General features: G+C 33.6%; 2 protein-coding genes across 4 annotated transcripts; both read right to left on the bottom strand.

The window, feature by feature from the left end:
* Window positions 1-1,704: 1,704 nt before the first annotated feature.
* On the bottom strand, window positions 1,705-7,690 carry LOC108192817 (protein FLX-like 4). 2 transcript variants are annotated; one of them, XM_017359312.2, is made up of 4 exons: window positions 7,530-7,690; window positions 3,088-3,663; window positions 2,035-2,174; window positions 1,705-1,941 (listed from the first exon to the last, which is right to left on the bottom strand). In XM_017359312.2, exons 2-4 carry the CDS (start codon window positions 3,606-3,608, stop codon window positions 1,910-1,912), a joined length of 693 nt encoding a protein of 230 aa, XP_017214801.1. In that variant the 5' UTR covers window positions 3,609-3,663; window positions 7,530-7,690; the 3' UTR covers window positions 1,705-1,909. The 2 variants fall into 2 exon arrangements, with proteins under 2 accessions (XP_017214801.1, XP_063936316.1); XM_064080246.1 differs by having other exon boundaries at window positions 3,088-3,679; window positions 7,530-7,636.
* An 8,066-nt stretch (window positions 7,691-15,756) lies between these two features.
* LOC108227958 (E3 ubiquitin-protein ligase XBAT32) lies at window positions 15,757-22,777 on the bottom strand. 2 transcript variants are annotated; one of them, XM_017403367.2, is made up of 10 exons: window positions 21,589-22,777; window positions 21,430-21,489; window positions 21,149-21,220; window positions 20,881-21,056; window positions 20,637-20,797; window positions 19,913-19,971; window positions 19,790-19,836; window positions 19,105-19,251; window positions 17,810-17,901; window positions 15,757-16,568 (listed from the first exon to the last, which is right to left on the bottom strand). In XM_017403367.2, the coding sequence occupies exons 1-10, from the start codon at window positions 21,781-21,783 to the stop codon at window positions 16,099-16,101; spliced, it is 1,479 nt and encodes a 492-aa protein (XP_017258856.1). In that variant the 5' UTR covers window positions 21,784-22,777; the 3' UTR covers window positions 15,757-16,098. The 2 variants fall into 2 exon arrangements, with proteins under 2 accessions (XP_017258856.1, XP_017258858.1); XM_017403369.2 differs by having other exon boundaries at window positions 15,907-16,568; window positions 21,430-21,485; window positions 21,589-21,729.
* Window positions 22,778-23,929: the final 1,152 nt, after the last annotated feature.

The following is a 23,929-nucleotide window of genomic DNA, read 5'->3' as shown; positions in this document are numbered from 1 at the left end:
ACATATTTAATCCTTTTTGTTTATATTTACAGATTTCCAATACATATGAATACTAATTTATTTTTAGTCGAAGACTCGCTGCAATATAATTCTATGAGACATAGACTAATTTGGCTTTTTGTTTGGCATGTGCAGTATAATCAGTTAAAAACTCTTTAAATTAATAATTATTAATTTATCGATAAATTAATAACTCTCTAAATTAATAAATTTCTCCGGTCCCGACATTATTAATTTATAGAGTTTTTACTGTAGAAAGATAAACACGAATATTATATGACGCTTTGCTTATTATTTTGGTAGTAGTCTAGTAGATGGTTGCGCTCTTTTCTTTAGAGTCGAGGACCGAATCAGAGTAAGTCCAACCGTATCCTAAACTAGAATTTAAGATACCTGAGCCAAAAATGTAATTCAAGAATATGCTAGGATGTAATGATCCTGGTGGCGTCTTTCTTATATATAAGAAAAAATGACAACTTACAAAAAATTTGGATTAAATTACTTAAAAAATTCTTATATATCATGCAATGTGATGCATATATATGATTCCAGACATATATCGTGTTGTTAAATTTTTTTGAATTTTTAGCTGTGATAATGCTTATATATTGTAAATGCAAACATTGTATAGTATATATACATATTATTTATAAATAAAAAATAAATATGATAAGTCAAACTCCACGTGTGATAAATATATATATTTTTACATCTTTCAAGTGCCCATACGAATATAGTTTACATGTACATATGTTGCTTAAACAGTCGAACTCGCCGATTCTCGTCAAAATTTATTGTAATCTATTTCATAGCGTTATTCTGCATTTGAGTTTTTCTTCCAAGTGCCAAAGCTTTTCCCAGTTTCTTTTTCACTGATCACTTGCCATTTCCAACTGCATTCTTTGGGATAGTTTGTTCAGTGCTCAGTAACCATTCCCAGTTACAAGTTGCATTGCCTTCTTTCTTAAACCTTGTTCAAGTAAATAAGCACTGATGCCTTTATAAAATCAACAGGTATCCCCGCATATATAATTCAACTCTCAAAAGCCATCAATTGCCAGCTTTCACACATTTTACGCTCATAGAAATACAATCATCGATCATATATCATATACAAGGGTGTTCCCTAGCAACCACGTGTTAGATAAGGGTTATCTAACACACTGTACAAGGCCGTTAGATCTATATTTCAAAGGCTCGGCTTAATGTATCCGCGGAAGAGAAAACTCTCTATCCGCGCATATTTCGGCGGAAGGGAGTTTTCCCTATCCGCGGATATTTATAGCGGATACATTAAAATTTCAGATTGAATCTGAACCCTTGAAATATAAATCTAACGGCCCTGTACAGTGTGTTGGATAACCCTTGTCTAACATGGTTGTCAGGAACAAGACCCCATATACAATTGAAAGATTGCAGTATAGAAAACCCAAAGTACAAGCAACCTTAAAGTAGGTTCCAACAATGTACAATCCAACTTCCACAGATCCGTATTGGAAGTCTTAGTTCAGCAGTTACTAACCAAGACTTTGCCTCATTTTTCCTTTTGACATATTTATTATTCAGTATTCATTAATATTAATGGATTTATGGAAGCCCTTGATCAATTATAAAGAAAACCTTAATAAGATTCATTTCATTAGATATTTTAGATTATTTAAATGGTTTAAAATGACATAGGGGCAAATGAAGAACGCATGCAAAAGAGAAAAAGTCTCCTGGGTTTCGTTTAAGTCTTAAAGATTATAAAAACTTTGAGTATACAGTCATCTCAACAGAATCCCCTAATAAAAGGATATCCCAGATGAAGCTAAAAGGGAGGAAACTTGAAGCTGCCATAACTATACCTCTCAAGAACAGAGAACCCATGTACTACTACTTGAATGATTTCTGCTGGCAAACTATCACCTCAGACCATGTGACGATCAAATGCTCCTCCAGCTGAACATACAACAATGATAAAATTGTTTTAGTGAGAATTATTACCATGCCTGTTGTACAATAAAATGCAAATAAATTAAACAGAAACCATACCCCTTGCCCTTCTCTCAGCATTTGCAAGCTGAGCGTGCAGGTCTTCTCGATCGTTTGATACTCTAATCAATTCCATTTCCATCACTTTCAATTTCTGCACTTTCTCCGTATTCCAATCTCTTTCGTGCAAAAATGTTGTCCTTCGTAACCAGAATACAAACGAGAAGAATTTTAGGGAAGATACAAATGTTGTGCTGAATGGCATATGATTGCATCCAAAGAAACAAAGAAGAGGCTCGATACTATTCTCGCTAAATAAATGGCTATGTTGACATTAGCCAACCAAATGGACCTTTTTTGCGATGTAATATAATAACACCTATTTATTATATATATTTTTAAGAAGTTGTTAAAATTAGAATACCAGAGCCACAGTCCACAAGTATTAAGAAACTATATTTTAACAACAGTAACTAAAAAAAAATTAGAGCATCAAAAGTAAAAACATTAAAAGTCGAGGATTAAGGGACAGCCTGCAGCCAAAGGCTCATGGGCCACCCCTCCCTTCCGTGACAAGGTCATATGTTTAGATCTTCACACCCTCTACCCTTGCACTCGAAAAACTATGTTACCATAAATTTGATATTAGAATTAAGAATTACTCCCCCTCCGTGACTCCGTCCCTCCCATTTGTTTACAAATGGGGGTTGGGCAGGAAGATTAAGAAAAATGTGTAATATAGTGGGAAAGAGAAAGAAAAGTTGGTGGAATGGTGGGACCAATTGATATTTAATGTATAAAAAGTGAGTATAGTGGAACAAAGTACTGGACGTAGTTGATTTTTGAATTAAAAAATATTAATATATTTAGTAGTGTCATGCACCCAAAGAGTAAGCACAAAAACAACACAGAATCTGACCGCATATATTTAGTTTACATAAAAGATAAACACAAACACTAAATTATTGTGTCGTGTATTAATTAAGTAGCCTCAAGTAGCCAGGTCCACGCACACACATTTATCATTCAGTAATCAGTTCAGCTATCAAATAAACACTGAAGACAAAGGGATGATTTTAATTGATACATGCAAGAAGATGAGTATTCCCTTACCGTAACCACTGGTATTCTTTCTTCATACTCTCCAGTTCGGAGTACAATTTAGGGAGCACTTTAGTATCAGCATGGGCTATTTCCAACTCTTGGTGGGCCTGCTGAATTTGAATGCTCAACTCTTGATTAGTTTTTAGGAGGCCCTGTGCTTCAATATGAGCTTGCTGCAGGTTGTCCTTGATACTTTCACCAGAAGATCTCTCTGCTTCCATATTTGCAATTTTTTCCAACAAACCCCGAACCTGGATATCGTCCTCTGTCTGGGTGCTTATTATATGTGCTTTCAGCCTTTGTATGTCCTGCTGAGAAGCAACAAGTTCATGCCTTAAGGCTACTTGAGTAGAAGCTAGTCTGTGATTGTCCCCTGCAAGCCTTTCGATTTCTGTTTCCTGGACAGCTAGCTCTGGGGGAAGGGGTTCCAAAGTCCGGTTTGCAGCAGGAAATGGACCATGACGCATCATCCCTGGAGCTTGGTCAGAACGTCCTCCATATCCTGGTGGCAAATGTCCTCTTTCTGCCATTTGCCGCTTGGAAGACACAAGTTACTTAGAAGTATATGGTTCCAAGGGTCCACGCCTATTTTGCCAACAAACTTATGGATATAATAAATAATATACAATAGAAAGCAATTAAGTAATTCAGCTCTCAAGGCAAATATATCTTTACTATTATAGTATGGTAATTTATATTGGCCATGCATTTGACATATTTTAAAAAGTAAGTTATATTGGACAAATCACATAATTAGGACAATAATTTATACTGGAGATGCATATCACATATTTAGGAATGTTGTGCGGCTTGTGCACACTATCAAATTGCACACCTAGGCTATGACACATATGCTAAAGGGGAATTCTGTGGTCCACTACTCCACAGTTTAAGCATTAATTTTACGACCCCCTTCCCCATAATTATACACATTAGTGAATGACAAAACTATATGAAATCATCATTATGCACAATGGCTTGTTTAATCAAGTAGAGAGGCACACAAAATCTGTCATCTGTAAAACTAGACAGCAAAATAATACCACGGGAAACCACTAATGTTTGGAAATGCAACTACAGCAAGTCAACAACTGGCTGGTTACACGCATAACCAATTATCATTACCATCTAGCATTAAATAGAATCTGAGAAATCTAGATATTAATGTTTCTTTAAACTTAATATTAAATGTGATGTCAGTCCTGCCATACAGTTCTAGTTATAGAAAATTCGGTATTGCACACAGATTACAGGGTAAATAGTCCTGAAATAATCTTGTTGCTCACAGGTTTTGAATTTTTGTTGCCTCTATTCTCGATCATCAACCCCCCACCCATGAAGTTCAATTTAGGACTCTATAGTCTATAATCAGCTACTGTGCATGTTGTTTATGCCTTGCAAGAAATTGAGCACCGACTTTACAATCATTTCCTAAAAATCTAACTATTAATCTGACTATGTGTCTACATGTTTTAAAAAATATATATAAGAGCTAATAAATCTTGATCTACTATAGTTGTGTGCCTTCAATTTATGAGGTAAATGCTTCAATATATGTCACACTTCTAATCCCCTGGGAGACCAGGGTACTGCCAAGTGTCATTTCCTTGGGTATACTGATCATTATTTCCTTGATTATATAAGATTCCACATTTAATGAAACCAAGCTAGCATACTAGTCAAGGAGTAAAGGCGCCAGAGAACCACCTGAATGCCTAAGCTGTAAGGCGCCCACCCAGTCATCCATTAGGCATTCAACTGTATATAGACATATATTTTACATGCTATATAGAGATATTTAGACTGTTGTCAATAATAATTATACCGATGTAAGATTAATTAATTTGATTGGATCAGCAAGAATTTATTATCTTTTGTTTGTTTAAATTTGAGACTGTTACTATGAGTTTACTGTTTTTTTCTAATGGTAAAGGTTAAAAATTTCACCACTCAAACACGAAATAAGCTGCGTATGTATGTCAAATACGCCTAGGCATCCCCTAGCTCATGCGCTACTAAATTTGAGGCGGGGTAGACACCTATTTGTTTAAACCAACTTTCTGCACTTTTCTGCCTAGGCGATAACTTAACAACTTTGTAAGCAAGTCATCGGTTTCTTACTAATGATTTAATCCAACATTAGCGTGAAGTAAATTAATGACACACAGTGTGGTCGAAAGCTTTATGTGCACAGAAGCACAAAACTCCCTGATGCCAAGGTGCGAGGCACACATTTCTTTACACATGTTAACAAAAAAAAAAGACAAAAAATACAATATAAAATACCTATACTCTTATGCAAAATTACTTGAGCTTTTTCTATAACGAAATTTAACCCCGTCTAACTTGGCAGCTGGACCCATCATTGAATGAATACTAATTATGAAGGCAACTGGTGAAGTTGAGATTCAATGACTTGTGGGTTTAGACGCTGATGGATATTACCGAATTAACCACCCCAAAAACCCGAGAACCCAGATCTGAAACCAAAAAGTATTAGGGTCAAACTCATCAAAATTACGCCTATTCCATCCTTTTCCCAAACACACTCCAAGAGACCTCGGCTATTCTTTAATTGTCTCCGTCCAATAACTCTCCCAAACTTGATAGCCGGCCCATCACGGGATGCATGGTTATTATGAAGAGGACTATTCGTGAAGTTAGGATTCAATGACTTCATCCGAATAAATAATTAGGGTTAAGCAGATTAAACTTACCAGCATTCCATCCCTTTCTCCCAAAGACACTCAATATCAGACCTTAAGTGGCAACTCGGCTATTCTTTATCTGTCTTCTCCATCCGATAACTCTACTCTATTCTTCATACAGTATTTCATAACCTTAGAAGTTAGATCTATTATTTTTGGACCACCTTAGAAACATGTTAGATGGTGGGGATTGGGAAAGAAAATGAAGAATCAATATGTGTATTAATTAGTTTAAGTATATCTAGTGTAGAGACAAATAATGTATTTTAGTGTAGAATATTCATGTTCACATTCTTACAATGGAGATAATAGAGGTATATACTACTAGTAAATGTATTACTATTAAACAGTAACGTTATTTATCAAAAACGAACATTACTTAATTTTGTATATAAAAAAAAAAATTAAATACTACTGGTCATTTGATATATGATGACTATATTAGAACCAATGGAAGTTGGAAAGTCATTAATGGCCATGTCTTATGGTTTGTTTCTGATCCTTCGCAATAAGATACAATTAGGGGAATGTGTAAATTCCTATTATAAGTAACAGAATTTCGTTGTCAAGTGACCCCACCCGCTTCGTCATAAATCCGTCAAAAAAGGAAAACAGCGGATTAATATAGTACGGAAATGTAATTGCTTTAAGTAAAGCGAGGCATGATATATCATCTATAAGAAATATGTAGTGATACACAAACCCTAAATTCAATTCAAATAGACCAAATAAACTAGTTACTTGATTTTGTATGAATACTTTTTAAGTAATACTGTTCATTTCTTTTTTTTGTTTGTTACGATGACTATATTAGTCCCAGCAGAAACATTAAGTCATGAATTTTGGCTTGTTTCTAATCCTTCTTGATAAAATAAGATTAACTGCACTTGTATATCTAGTATTTACTATCGTAAGTTATAAAAATATGATTAGCAGTTCAACTCTAGATGCAATAGGAGAATAGATAGTAATTTTAACCTCCGACCCAAACAGCCCTTCATTAAAACTCAAGTATATAACATACATTATATTAAAGTAGAAGTAAAACGTCTAGTGGAATATGGTGACCCCACCCACCCTGTGTGAATCTGCCAATAAAACAATAACAGCAGATTTACATTGCATAGAAATTGACTTGCCCTGAGTATCACATGAAACCCTGATTCAATCCAAATAAAGGTATCATGGTTGATGCAAATATTGCATAAATGCTTAATCTCCTTGCATAATTATATGCCATATTTGCAATTGGGCAAATCAAATAATAAACAAAAAGTGTACACATAAACGGTATTCAACCTTCAACTCAAACAGATGACTCTCTCTCTCTTTCTCAAAAAAAATTTAGCGCGACTGCACCTCCCCCCCCCCCCCCCCCCCCCCCCTCTCTCTCTCCCTGTCCCTCTCATCTCTCTTTCAAATTGCAATCAGGGCAAATGCATCTCTCTCCCTCCCTCCCTCTCCCTGTCCCTCTCTGTCCTCCTCCCCCCCCCCCCCACTGTCTCTCCTCCTCCCTCTCCCGATCTCTCCCCCCCCCCCCCTCTCTCTCCCTTTCCCACTCTAGCTCTCTCTCTCTCAAACAGGAGCTCATGTTTAATGCCTAATTTTAACAATGAAATAAAGCAAATACCTATAATAAACATTCATCAAGAGATAAATATAAATTCACATTGATTGCAAAGTTGTACACGCAAAGAGAAATATACATCTATAAGTACAGGTGAAATTGTGAGTGTTTTATACCTGAATAACGGAGGAGGAGTGAAGCGAGAACAGTGCAGCTCCGAAAACTCGAAGGGGCACGGCCGCATAGGAGGGTTTTGTTGCTGAGCACCTGAGCGAGACTGCGAGAATAATCCTAAATTTATATGAAATGTATGTATTTTCTTTTTTAATTATAGTCGGGGCTCGTTTGGGTTCGTGAAGTGTATGATTTCAAACGAGGGGCTAATATGATATAGATTTAAGGTATAAATATCTCATATATATTGTATTTGGTTAAGTGTTAAAATTAATATATTTATTTTTTATAAAATAAATTATTAATTTATATTAATTACAAATATCAGTAAAATTGTTACTATTATATATTTTCATATCATTGACTATTCTTGTATTAAATTTAATAAATAAAATTGATTTTCATCTTCATCCCATACCCAGCTCTTTACTTGAGTGTCAAAATCTCATACGTCGGGGGTTTGAAGTATGGGTTTGAATTTTATTTTTTCTTAACTAAACACCAGACATGATTTGGAATGAACCAAACTCATACCTAAATTCAGATACAGCCCTTAGAATTATGTATCATTATTTCGAAATTATACAGTATAACATGGTTTTGTGTAATTTATAAAAATAATTATTTTGTTTTTTATTATAATGATTATGTTATAATAATAATTTGCAGATTATCATATGTTTATAGATATTATAAATTAAAATAAAATAAGGAAATTAAATTTATATATACATAAAACTTGGACAATACATAAATTAAAACCTAACCATTGTTTACATATGGTTTATGCATGGAGGTTAGGAAATACATTGATTTTTAATGTATATAAGAGATATGGTAGAATAAAAGTATTACGAAAATAGAATAAGATTGAGGAAGTGATGTAATTCATGAACTATTTTTGATAAATTTTTAAATATAAAAAATTAAACAGGACACTCAAAAATGAAACGACAAATAAATAACGGGGACAAAGGAAATACCATCTAAATATGTCACCATAAGTGAAAATTATGTATAGTCAATTATGATAAAACAATGTGCGATCATAGAAACAAATCACGATAGCTTTGCCGTCTTACAAGTTTAATGAAATCTAAAGACTCTAAACAGAGAAAAAGGTGGTTGTTTATACTATTTAACAGTCTTTAACAATTACTCTTTTAACAGTTCAAGTGTTCAACCAAGTCTGAAGGAATGAGCAGGACAGCAGAATCTTGTTAAGTCAATTTTTAGGAGATACAATTGAAATTTTTCCTTATTTGAAAAATAGAGCAACGCCTCAAGTTATTAATAATTCACTATAATTCATTTCAAATTTAAAATTTTATTTTTCCCAGCGGTATATTATTAGATTATAAAAAAATAGACCATACACAGTTACACACCAAATTCTCATACACATCCGATAGATTTGACACTACACAAAATAAATTTTCAATTATCATCTTTTGCAACAATATATTTATAATAATATGTCCTCTACCAGCGATGACCGCCAATGCAGATTAAAAACGAGATTATATAGTGACAAATCACGAACAAGATTGGGTTAGTGCATGAGCCCGAAATCTGTAACATCTCCCATTTCTTGGCGAAGAAGACGAAATGAAAACAGTGAACTACCGAAGTGAATTTATAGCCTGGATGGTTCGAAATAATAATATAAGCATGTATAAATATTTATTCCAAACATTAACCTCGCTGCGAGTGAGCTTGCGGCTAATTTAGAACTTACAGAACAATATAATATAATATTTTGTAACAATGACTAAGTAAAAAACGACTTGATCGTAAGTCTATGAATATGATGTGAACTGTGAACTAGTTTACTTCTAGTTGAGTTTTTTCTGTTGCACATGATGTATAATCTTCTTGAGAGAGCTGACATGAGATTGAAGCAGGCTGATATAAGCTGCAGTCTGCTCAAACAAAAAATCCGGGTCAGCGACTTGGCTCTGATCTGGTGTTATCATACGCTGCAGTTTCCTCAGCATCCTCATATTGTTTCTGCTCTTTGAAGAATGACGCGTCATTCTTCTTTCCCTCCCTCTTACAAGCCTCACTCCCTTGCTCCACATCTCTCTCTCTCTCTCTCTCTCTCCTCTCCCTATCTCTTTCTCTCTCACCCTCTCTCTCTCAGGCTGCTGAAATGAAGGGGGGTATGGAGAAAAAGGTAGTTTATGTTCTGTGTTTCTTGTGAAGAAATGAAGTCGATGCACGCTTATATATATATAGCCAAAAATCAACCGCATGTATCTGTACACTACTGTCGCATGAACAAATATAATGTACATATATGTGTTAAAAATAATTCAATAAGTTAGAGGAATTATCTTGTACGGAAGCTGCCCAATCAATCAATCATTCATAAGAAAGCAAGACATAATACAATTAGGGTTAGCTAAATAAGTAAATCAGGTTACTAATACTAGTATAACCAAACTCTTTGCATATTGGAAGAGACAGCCGTGTTTCTTGCGAAAATAAGTCTGGTCCCTTTTAGACGTGTCTCGCGTGTATTTATTGAGATTTTAATGGATTGTTTTTAGTTAATGGATTTTAATGGATGCGGATTCTTGATAAAATGTTGTAGAGTTGATAGGATTTAAACATAATGCTTCAAAATCCCATTAAATTTGGTGGAATTTCAAAAAACTTAAAATACACTGAAGAATGCTATAAAATCCATCATTTTATAAAATTCAAAAAAATCCATCAGCATTTGAATACCATCGGATTTTAAACAATCCCAATTGAACATCATCGGATTTTAAAGCATAATTTAAAATCTCAATTGAATACCACCAGATTTTATAGCATAATTTGAAATCCCAATTGAATACCTCAAGATTTTAATGGTTCAAACAATTCCAATCGAATACCCTCGAATTTCATAAATGAAAAAAAATATTTCTAAATCATAATCTAATACACCCCTCTTAGTGTCGATTTATATATATTATTTTCAAAGCTCATTCAAATTATCTAGGCAAATTAAATTAGTGATTACTATTCGAACCATAACATCTCGTACTGATGAAAATAAGATGCAAAAATCAATCAACGATCAATACAAACCAAAACATCTCACACCGATCAAAGAAAGAACATATTAGTACAAATTAAAACCAATCCACGACCAGTATTATGAGTAGACAGATCAAATCGAAAACACTGTTTACACAATAATGGTGCATGAACGTCTATGGACACAATGAATCTTTTTCCAAACCATCTAACACGGAGAATACTCGAAAGAATCCAAATGACACCCAAACTCGGATAAAGATTGAGGTGATGCAACACAATTATTCAGATGCATCTGTGATACTGCATGCGAGATAGAAAGAGAGGTTGCTTTCAGAGAGGGTTGGGAATTAATGAGACGCACGTTCGTGGGTTGATAATAGTTTGGTGATGAATGATCGAGTAGGCTAGCTAGGTTGTAGACTTAGCTGGTTGTTTATGGGCTTCATCAACGAGTCCCTCTCATTCCGCATGTGCTGTGGATATCCCCAAATTTTAGCCCAACTCGGGCCTTATCATCGCTGTGCTTGGCTGTGCCGACGTTGGTTGTTACGGTTCTCCCTTATTTCGTGGAGGATTCATCAGCTGATAGTCTTTATTGGAATATAGCATAAAAATTGGATGGAAACCGGAAGAAATATTGGGGTCACCCATAATTGAATTTGTGACCTCCGTTAAATCTGAACTCTGATATTATGTTCGAGAATCGGTATATCTAAGTTCTAACACTTCAAAATGCTAAAGCATGTTATATTCCTAACAGTCTTTGTTCGGTTGGAGCCTGAAGGTGGTTGCTGGTTGCTGCGCCTTCAATTTGCCTGGACGCACGTGTTGAATTAATGAATTTCGAGGTTTTAAATCGGAGAGCAAACAAGTAAAATTATTTCTAAGCAGTTCGCTCACGGTTAATAGACTTTATGAATTCGATTAGAAAATTACATAATGAAATAATGGTGAATTTGGTTAGAATTTCATTTTTCAATTTATGAATCTTTAATCATATATTTTCATCAACTTTATGTCAGAATCATTTAAGAGTTGTTACTTGCTCACCGTTAACTGCTTGTACATTTTACTCAATAATTTAATTTTTTTTAATATATTATTCTAAATTTATTCAAATAACCCACTATCTATGCATAATTATTTAGTTTTTATTTAGCCATATAGTAAGTATCATACTGTTTTTATTTTTTAATAACATTTCTATTATATCCAAGTCTATTTTTTATTCTATGTTTAGAATAAATTATAATATTAATCTTATATAAAATATAAAACACCGATAATCGAGAACTTTGTTATTTGATTTATGTAGCTGGGCTTGCTCTGACGCCGTTACCCGGGATAATGTGATAGGTGAAAAGTAGCAGTACTGGAATGTGCATATGCCATGTACTAATTCTATTGTTTTCAATTTTGGACGGGAAAAATCTATTGAAGCATAGCCCAGGCCCATGTTATGGTAAAGTGGGCTTAGCCACCTCCTCTGCACCTCCCCTGCTGCCATACGCAAAGTTGATAATATTATTAGTATTTATTTTCAAATTTAGGCTGTTATATTTTTTTAAAAATTTTAATTTCATTCATTTTCGTACAATTTCTATTTGTGATGTTTTTTTATTTCTATACATTCTCAAAATAATACTTTTTAATAATACAAAACACTATTATAACTATTATCTATTTTTTATAATAATATAAAATATCATTAAATCTATAATTTTCTTTACTATCTCAAATCTATTATTAAATATAGATTGATCTCACCATTTTACCGACTTTTCTTATGATTTTACTCATTTTTTATATATTTCCTTGATTTTCATGTACAAACCCAATCTATATAATTTAATAGAAAATATTCAATTAAAAGTTTAAGCTTCTCTAGAAAACATGATACTAAGAAGAACTAAGTAAGTGAAAAAGATCACTAAGAGAAACACAAATCGGGAAAGCCGTTAAACGAGGCAACAATTATTTCTCTTCATTAACTTATTTTTAAAATTTTTGATCTTATATTGAAATATTTTATTTTAAAATTTATTTTTATGAATAAAAATATGATACTAGTAATTTGATTTACAAGTTATCAGATATAAAATTTATTAATATATTAATTAAATATTATAAATAATTTTGTAAAGTGATCTGTTACATTTTTATAAAATCAAATCTGAAAATAAAATAAATTATTGAAACATTTTAATTTTTAAATTTTCACTTTCCGACTTGTATCTCAAAAATTAATTTACAAATTTTTATAAAATTAATAAGTAACACACCGCAGATTATACAATTAATCATTTATTATCTTCTGAAAAATATATATTAAAATAGACTAAATATATTTTATAATGACATAATTTTTATTATTTTTTTATTATATAATATATATATATATATATATATATATATATAAATTTCGGTCCAAGAAAAGTCTAAGACATTTAAAATATAGACCGACGGAGTATACATTAATCTGTCTTCCTCCGTTCCACTCAATTCTTTACATCGGAGGGGATACAGAAATCAAGACAATGGATAAAAAATGAGCTAATTTTTATTGTTAAATATGAGATAGTAGAAGAAAATAACGGGTGTAATAAACTTACTATTTATAATAACGTAAAGAAATGAGAAAAACATCCCAAAATAGTAACCGTAAAGAAATGAGACGGAGAGAGGAAGGGAGTATATTATTTACTTGTACTGTCAACTATCTCCCCCTGATCAGTCCCAAATCCTAAGCTGCAGGCCTCTAGTACTAGTAGCATCAGCAGCAGCTTCAAAAGAAATATAATAAGTAATTACATGAAATGACATGTCCCATCTGAATTAAAGATTTAGCTGTTTATGTATATTAAATTCCTGCCACTCTACTGGGAAAGAATAAGGGCATGTTGGCTGTGCTCACAGCCATAGGTCCACTGTTTCGAGTTTAAGATTGAGGAAGTATCGTCCACAATTAATTAAATAACTAGATTTAATTAAAATAATAAAAAAGCATAATATCATTTAACACTAGAATTTCAAAAAGATTAAGATACTAAAAATCATAAATTTTACAACCGGAAGGACCTAAGTAAATCCGTTCTGTTCTGATCGGTTTTAGTTTATAGTTATTACTATTATGAAACCGTGATTGATTATGTCACTTTTTTGAAACTGTATAAAAGATTTGGTTTAAAATTTCAGCTAAAATCGATAAACAATGTGGATCAGTGGATGTATTCATAATACTGTCAAACTTTCATAAATTAATGACATCATGATCTCTAAGGGCAAACCAGCAGTGATCCAAAGATCCAAATTTGGGGCAGTTTACCCCAAATTCTCCTCCAGCAGTGATCCAAAAAGTGATCCAAATTTGGATCAGTGAATAGTACTGATCCAAATTTGGATCACCACTGTTCACTGATCCAAATTTGGATCACCTATTTTATTATAAAATAATGATTTTTTTATTTCTAAATCTTTTGTTTATCGGATTTAAAATTAATTTGTAATTATTAATATATAATTAATAATAGTTTATAATTAATAATTAATAAAATAATGTTTTTGTAAAAACTTAAAATACTAGGAAAGCAAATTTCATTGAAATTAAAAAAAGAGTACATGCATAAAATAAAAAGTGCCTAAAAATATCGTTTAGATGGTCAGAAAATTTAAATAAAAGTCTGATTTTAATTAAATATAATTAAATTTACCAAAATGCCCCTACAAAAGTTAACGGTAACGGCAAAAATTAACGGAAAGGGTGCAAAGTGTCTACGGGTTAAAAGTCTGGGGCTGCAAAGTGTATTTTCCAAAACTATTAGGTGCAATGTGCAATAAGCCGAAACCAAAGGGGTGCCAATTGCAATTAACTCGCGCATTTATGACATATCTCACGCACAGCTTCTGTCCGCAAGTCTGAAAGAAATGAGAAAGATTTCAAGTACTACACCTTCATCTCCTTTAGTATATAGCGTGACCAAGTAGGTAAAAGATGTGTGACAGAAGCGACAGTAGTAGTGTGAGCAGCAGCAGTGATGGATTGATAGATGCTTTGTTCTGTCACTTTATCATCTTCTCTTTCTCTTCTTTCTCTTCCTATAAATTGAACTCATGTACATTCATCTCTCGACCCAAACTCAACAAGAAAAAAAAAATACACTTTCATTAATCGAACAATGTCTTTTGCTATGCACAAGCACAATGATCTGCATGCCTTCCCATCCTTCACTCAAAGATGCTTCCAAGAAGACAGTTCGGAATCGTTGAAGTTGCCTCTTTCTCGTGTCGATGTTTGATATCCTCGTGGCGCTATCTTGACTGAGCTTTTCTATCGTATTTTCTTCTATTTTTCTATTTTTCGATTTTCTTGACCTTGCAAGACTTTTTCACCATTTTCGGTATCTTTTTTTGTTTCTTGTAAATAATCTGTGTCCGCTAGCTTCCAACCTTGTCTATTCTTGATTATTCCTCCTGAGCTTACATTGTAAAACCCTGCTAAAGTTTACAATGGTTCTTCCTTTCTAATCAGAGTTTCAGCGGTGTGTAAAAGAATTATTCTTCAACCTATGTTTTTTTTATGTAAATAGGATTGCTGTGGAGATATATATATTGATGTACAGAATCTAATGAAATTTATAGTTCTCTACTTGGTGATTTTCTCCTCATAGATTACGAAGCGTTTAACTTAATTTAAAAGAATTATTTATTGATTATACGTAAAAAATTATTTATAAGTGAAAAATAATTTTTGATTTATGTATTTGAATATTTTTTTGCTATTTATAATTTATTGGATATAAAAATTATTAATATAATAATAGAATATTATAAATCATCTTTTTAATGTGATCTTTTACATTTTTGAAAAATCAAATTTCTAAAATAAAATCCTAGAAAAAGTAAGGATTTTCAAATTCTATAAATTCATTAATGTTAACGGTAATGAATAAATGACTTCTGACTTATAAGCACGAAAGTGTTAACGGTACGAAATACTACTTCTTACTTATAAGCACGAAAGATGGACTTTTAAGCATGCGCAAACAGCCTCAATATTGTACATTGGCTTTTCTTGTTACATTCACAGAATCGCAGCACAGGTAAGAGAAACAGCGGGCCTGGTCATGAATTAAAAAAAAAAAAATCTAAACACGACCCAAGAACAGAAGATCAAGGATTTAAATTATAGTGAAGAGATTGAATTGTAACACCAGTTCATTCATTCAAAATTTGGAAGAAACGTCTCTGGACAATAAAGACCAATGGTCGATATCGATATGTATCGAATAATTACAGTTGCTTGTACTAGCTTCATGCTCATAGCAGATGCTATATTTACAAAGCAAGGGATAAAAAACTTCATCTTTTTTAATTGGGAATCACAAAACCCAATCACAGTAACAACTCGAGTAATTGGATTATAAATCACAAAAATGATTACGATAAAGGAAAAGCAGATACAAAAAAAACAACACTTGCATGTTGATCTTGTGATGGAGTGGAGTGGAAACATGTATAGGAATTATCTAAAAGCAATGGTTAGTAATCGATACCCGTTGCTACACACTGGTGAAGAGAGCATAACCACGCTTTTGCTCGATCACTGTTAATAGATGTTGAGCGTCTGTAACTGGATTTCAAACACTTGGAATCTGAAGCTCCCAAGCACAGGCTGGAGTTGAGTTTCAGTGATGACAACTTATGGCAGCTCAGAGAACGGAAAGACGATCCAGTGGGGGGAAATCGAGCAGAATGCACATCGGGCTTGCAAAATGGAGTTTCTATTGTGTCTGAACCAAGGGCTGTACAAGTGCAAAATGATAGCGATAAACTTGTCCTAGCAATGTCCTTAACTATTGCTGATGTGGCCTCAAGCTTGACAAATGAAACTATGCCGTGGCGACAAAGAGGGCAAGCAATTGAACCTGGGGGACCATGAGCTACTGTAGTGGTGCAGTTTGTCGAACAAAGATACAAAGCACATCGAGTGCAAAACTCATGATAGCAACCTACGTCACGAAGAGCTTACATCATTATATTAACTAGATTACTAATAAAGGTGAATTTAATTAGAATCCAAGAGCACACAATATCACAAACATATATTTCAGGTATACTGCAAAAGAGATGAGCGGAGACAGAATTTGCAAAGAAAGTATCAATTGTGTTTCATTCCAGCTGACATGAGTATAGATACACATTTAAAGTTAGAGACTGCAGCATCCAAGTCATATTGTGTTTCCTTCCAGCTGACATGAGTATAAATTGTAATACTACAGAAGGTAAAGGAGCGTCCACCCCTACTATTAAGGAATAGAGAGGCTACTTTCATGAAGACTCCAAGTATAATATTATAGGAGGATATATGATGGACATTCTGTAATGTCATACATTGGATAGTCTTTGAGTTGAACTACAGATTCTTTGTCAAACCTATGATAAGTTTAGCGTAAACCTCTAAATAAAGGCAACAGGGGGGTGACCATGAACATACTATATTATAGCCAAATGACTCTCTATCATTTCATGATTTATTCTAAATGCAGAGCCCATAAAGCAAGAAAGTGGTTATGAAGTGTTGATACTTATGAGCCTATGAAATTGGGTGCTGGCACAAAAAACAAATGGAGACGAGCACAAAATCTGATATGCTTGCATGAAGAGCGTTAAACAAGATACTATCTTACTCTTGGCAGCCTGAAATCTAGTCTTATCTTCTATAATGATGCAGTGTGCCGGTTCAAATAACAAACACTGCTATAAAGTCTACTTCATGTCTATTACTTTCAAAGATCAAAATGCAAGAAGATTTTATATCCATATGGAGTACCACAAATTTTGATTCCACAACATATAACCGTTACAGAATGAATATCACCCTCTTTAACAAGCACTGCACTACATGTCCTCAACATCAACAACAATCCCTCATCAACAACTAACCACTAACCACTAAACAGTTTCCATCATCCTGTCATGGTGACTGCCCATCTTCTCTAGCCATATGTGACATCATTAAACGGCTGAAACACACTAAGGTTTGGTAAATCTTACTTTATAGTTTATACAGTGGGTATTTAGAGATGTCGTCCAAGTTTAATAAACTTGTTTAATATACAGCAAAACAACATTTAAATGGCACATGATGGTTATCTGGTTATCTACTTCTATCATATCCGGTATGTGCATTTTCACTGTTTCCTTTAAATCATATATTCATAATTAACACTGAATTCGCGGAAATATGTACCTTCTGCAGCTACTGTGCACTTCTGCTCCAAACAAACAACACATGGGTCCATGCACGTGTTAAGAGAATCATTGCTACGCCATCCACATTCTCTACACATAACCAAGACAGGAACATTTGTTTAGCAAAATAGTTAAAACAAGTCTTTCCCAACCAAAATAAAAGTTTATCAGCAGTCAAATAAGAAGATGATAATCTTTATTGAATGTCATAAAAATAAAGTTGTGTAAGCCTGATCAGAGAGAAAAATTGTGTATGCTCAAGGTTGCTTGATATTCTAAATGTTGGACTGTTAACAGGGGCAGAACCAGGATTTCAGTAAAGGGGGGACCGAGAAAATATTAAAGGGGACCTATTTAAATTATTTTCAAAATTTTCAAAATATTAAGAATTTGTACACTAAAACCTCTATCTTCAAGGACATTAAGTTTCTTTCAGGGGTTTATATCAAAGTCGCCACTCATTGCAATCAGATGTCTCACTTAACTCACCATTTTGAACGGGGACTCGTTTAAACCACTTAAACCATTATTTGTACATATACATATATACATATATATATATATATATATAATTCAGGGTGCAAATAAACACAACACAAATATGTATATATTATCTAGGGGTGGCAATTTCGGGTAACGGGTCGTGTTCGTGTCAGCAATCGGGTCGATTTCGGGTCAACCTAAAATCACTTAAAATTGAATAAAACCAAAAATTGAAGTTATTACAAATGAAATTCTAGTTTCGGGTCATTTCGGGTCCATTTCGGGTCTGTCGGGTGATTTTCGGGTCACTTTCGGGTTTCTGTCTCAGTAAATCGGGTTTCGGGTTGGGTCGGGTTCGTGTCGGGTTTCGGGTCGTGTCTGATATTGCCACCCCTAAATTATTATCTAGTTGCAAACATCCCTAAAGGCACTGATATACGCAACCTCAACAACACGGAACAAATGTATGAATATGTATATCTAACTTATTATCCTCCAACATCCCTAAAGGCACTGATATACGCAACCTCAACAAAACGGAACTAATATATGAATATGTATATCTAACTTCTTATCCTCCAACATCCCTAAAGCACTAATAACCTTAGATAAACCCAACCAAAGACACCCAATATGAGTGTGCGTGTGTGGGTGCGTGTTCGTGTATTGGGACTCTACGGTCCATATATAATTATAACTCAACGTGCAAACAACAAGATCATTAAAATTTCATTACATATAAAAGATACTGATAAAAGAAAAGGAAAACACATGAGATTGCTAGCATAGACAATGAATTAAATTGTTTACCTTGCAATTTTGACAATGCTCATGAACGGAAGACACAAGTACGGAGAAGGTGGAAAAGCAAGAGGAGATTGTCCCTGAACCCTTGGGGTCAGAATCTCCTCAAGACCATCTCTGTGCCATGAATGAGCAACTGCCAAAGGAGTCCATCTTTTACCATAAAAAATATTATAAGCATCAGATTCTTTAACATAAAATGAAAATAAGTTATCACTTGATACAAAAGATGCAGCTATATAAACATAACCACAACCCTCATGTCATGTAGAGCATATAGAAAGTAATTTCAGGCCAAATAGAGAAAGATTCTCTATGCGAATTACCATAGAGAAAGATTCTCTATGCGAATTACAAAAGTTCTTTTTGAATAAAAAGAAAATCCTCAAGAGTAACAGCGCAATTTCTTTATCATAACAAATTCATCATTATTTCAGAATTAATGTTGATTCACAACATAAGCTGATATAGAGCATTTCATCTGCTTGTCATCCTGACAAGCAGATGATCCAAGTATAGAAAAGGTCCCAAGAAGAACAAATGCATCTAGGATTTGCAGATATAAGGAGACTTTGAAATGTTCTAACACTTTAAAGATGAATGCAGTTGTCTACAGAATTGTATATGTAAAATCGCAACTAAAAAAAGTAGCAGCAAGTGCAGTGAGTGTGAGTGTAGATAAAATGCATACCCATTTGCATTTACCGCAGTCAGACTGGCTCCCTTTGCAATTAAGATCTATGATGATGCAAAAGATCAGATATGTCCAACAATAGTGGATAAAGTAATAATAACAATAACTAAAGAAACATACCTGGCAACAATGTGCATTTCCACCGCATGCCGCATAGTGAAGAGGTGTGCTTCCTGCACCTGAGGCCAGAATATATTAAATTTATTAAAAAAAAAGGGGGAATGCACTCCTCCATTCTTTTTTCATTTTGGCTATAGTTCTTATATATTCATCCTCTGATAGGGTTATGTATCAAGTTTGAACCAAAAATCTCATCGAGACCACCCTCTCAGCCAACTGTATAATAATCTAATACGGCTAGCTCTCAACTCTTGTGCCTCTCTTCAGTGAGGCATGCAACTCGACTTAAACCTAGGCTCTAGGGTAAACTTTGCACTTCAGTGTGCCTTTTTTTATAAATAACACTGATTATTATTTTTTATACCTTTTCAAATGTTGTTAAGATGTTGCCAGGTTTTCTTATGTAACTATGTCCCTTTGAAGTATTAACAACATGAAGCAGTCACTTAAGTATTACTATGTAATCTACAAAATCTCTGTCACAAAGGGGATGAAGAGTTGGATTATATAATATCTCAACTTTCAGATTTGTAACACAAATTTTTAGTAAAAAAATTCTATTTTCTATACAACAAAAGCAATGCATGACTTCTTAAAGAAGATTAAAAGAACCAAGAAATATGAACAAAGGGAAACGAAAAATTTGATGACAAAGATTCAAATTATAGAGGTGGATAACTAGTAGTAGCTATATAAAGATAAAAGTTCAAATATTGGAATTCACCTATTAGATCGATCGTGGTCCCATCTTCAACAGTTACCTCAGATACAGAAGCCCCCAGTTCAATGAGTAAATGCACGCTATCAACATGCCCATTTAGTGCAGCCATATGAAGGGCAGTGATGCCTCCATCAGAGGCACTATTGATTACCTGATAGAGTGAGCTGATGCAATAGAACCAAGAAGATAGATTAGACGTATATGGAATATATTACTAATACCAAAGGGAGACTGTTGCATTAGGTACCTCCTATCAAATTCTAAGATAGATTCATCAGTTCTAGATCTTTTGTTTAGGATATTGCAAAAATTCGGAACACTTGGAATGTAGTCAGCAAGCAGGATTCGTATGCACCGAGAATGTCCATTTAGTGCAGCCAAATGCAGTGCAGTACCTCCATTAAGATAATCAGCTCTGTGCATCTGAAATACATGCTTGTAAGTTCTTAATGATCTTGTAAAGGATGTTGCAAGGGAATATATAAGAAAACTAACTGTAGTAGACACTGTCATACGTTAGCTTTGAAAAGGACCAGTGTCAGAACAACTTCCCAGTGGCCGTATTGACAAGCTTGCATCAATGCAGTCTGTTACATAAACATGTACCCATTATTTCATTTCTCTCAGTGAAAACATCTGACATCAAATTCACACTACAAAACTCAATACTACAACAGTCGAAGTATACGACTTAAATCAATTGCACAAATGGACATACAGTAAGCAGAAATTGACCAGATAATCCAAAAGGGCAACTTGGTGATATTTCAATATTCCAAAAACATGTAATATTTACCTGCCCACGGTAATTCCTGAGATTAATATCGACTCCGGACTCGAGCAGCAAGGAAACTATCTACAAGGATGAAATGAAGTTACGATTACACAAGCATATAAGTAGTATCTAGCTAACTAATTTAATCTGCAAGCGGAAGCTAGTATTTACTAAATATACCTCATGGTGGCCCTGGGCAGCAGAATAATGAAGAGGGGAATTCCGGACACCAAAAGTTGAATACCTAGCAAGACGGGGATTATATTCCAATAAAGCTTTAGCTTCCTGAAGATCTCCATCTCTTGCCGCAGAAACCAAGCGTTCCCCAGATGCAGAACAACCAAAGGAATTACTAACAAGACTTAAAAACTTCATGATTCTCCAATAATTGCAGCCAAGTGTGTAATTTAATATGTACACACACCAAATCAACTTATACTGTCTCCTATCTATAACAAATCCTTGAAATTTACAGTTGGACTAAGAGTATAACACATTTCTTCTTCATCCTGATCATCCAAAAATCACTAAAAGAAATTGCATAAACAGGTACCAATATCAATAAAGCTCCTTCCTTTATCAACCAATATTATCACAAACCACTTCTTAGTCCTTCCACAAACATCAAAATAAATCTACTATATCTTCCTCCCTACTGCCACTAAACCATATGACAGATACAAACTCAGGAAAGCCTTTGACCATATATCAAACTCGAAAGATCACCAATTCTTAAGCCCAGAAAATCACAGCAATCCAGCAAAACCCACAAACCCTGTTCTCGATTCTCCCTAAAAAGTCAAATTCCACAAACCCCACTTCCAATTTTCCCGGAAAATTCAAACCCTTTCAAGACCCACTTCTCAATCCACCCAATAATCACAAAATTCCAAAATTTCCCGGGAAAAATGAAAATCAACAAAAACCACCCAGATCACATGCTGACACAAAAGGGTCCTCAAAAACCCACAACCAAGAACACTCAATTGTTGGTGATTTGATCAGAAATCAAACAATGACAAAACCCAAAAAAAATTAAAATTAAACAAAAACAAGCACTAGGGATTGAAAGGGCCAAAGGGTAGTGCTAGAATGTCGGTACAGATATATAAAAATTGTATACATAAAAATAGCTATAAACAAGTACTAGTAAACTAACACAGACATGTACATACAACCAAGTACTAATAAACAAACACAAACACAAATAGTGGGAGTTCTTTAAGGGATCAGACAGCGACTATTACGGTGACTCGAATTCCTGTAAATATTATTAAGCCTGCTTTGCTCAAATTGCTGAGCTTTTTAATGATTGATTGTACTATAATATATTGTTCTTGGTTGTGTGTGTATAGCTTGTGTTATGCAACTCATTTTACAAGTTTACCATGCCACTGTAAAATAAACTTGTTTTAAACGATGTTTGTGTGTAAATTCTGGGTGGGTAAATTTTTGTATTTAATTATTGATATTTGAATCTCGATTGTAACTGATAAGTATTTACTTGAATAGATTGTTAGAGTATCATCTTCAACATTCTTCATATCAGATTTATTAAAATAAATAATAAATTTTAAAATCTTAAAAATATATAAATTTATGTATTACAAAATAGTGTTATTTGTTTATGCTTGTACATAACTTGAATTTTGACGTTGTTATCAGTAGCTCGTAATATATTTTGAAAGTAAGTGCTTGTGGTTGAACTTTTTTTCGACAAACAAATTTATTCAATATTTTATTCTCATAATTTGGGTTGACAAGAATTGTTATTGATCGACCAGAATTTTTTAAAACTATCGTATGACTCTCTAATCAAAACTACTAGTTGAGAAGCCGCGCGTTGCGGCGGACTATAAAAATTATATTAATGATTCAAAATTAATATTTGTAGAATAAAATAAATTTTATATTATAAACATCTCGATGCAATACTAATATTAATATTTAAATTGTAAAATTGGACTATAATTCACGAGTGAAAAAATGATAATAAATTTCTACATGTAATTAACGATTTAAAGCACGACGAATCTTAATTTAATTATGTTTTTTTTTAAAAGTAATTATGTTCTTGACTAACATTATCATTAACTTTTCTAATTGTGTGGGTTTTTTTTGAAAAGTAATCATGTTCTTGACTAACATTGTCAAGAACTTTTCCAAACACTACTTCTTAGACATATACAACACTCCCTGCATATAAAAAGCATAGAACGCTTTAACAGAACTGATTGATGACATCTAGCCATATTCATCCATCGCCCAATAAAATAAATAGTAAGCTTTGCAAACAACAACAAATACGTCCAACGACCAAAACAAATATTATAAAAGAATAACCAACAAACATATATCACTGTGATTAGGGGTGTGCATTCGGTTAACCGAAAAAAACGAATAACCAGAAAATGAAAATTTGACTACCGAAAAACGAACCGAAATATAAATTTCGATTAACTGAACCGAAATTATTTCGGTTATTTGGTTCGGTTTTTGGTTAACCGAACCGAATGCACAC

This window comes from Daucus carota, chromosome 6, assembly GCF_001625215.2.
Source record: "Daucus carota subsp. sativus chromosome 6, DH1 v3.0, whole genome shotgun sequence".
NCBI classification, from domain to species: domain Eukaryota; kingdom Viridiplantae; phylum Streptophyta; class Magnoliopsida; order Apiales; family Apiaceae; genus Daucus; species Daucus carota.
The sequence above is the reverse complement of the archived record's forward strand: the minus strand, read 5'-3'. Positions and strand labels throughout refer to the sequence as shown.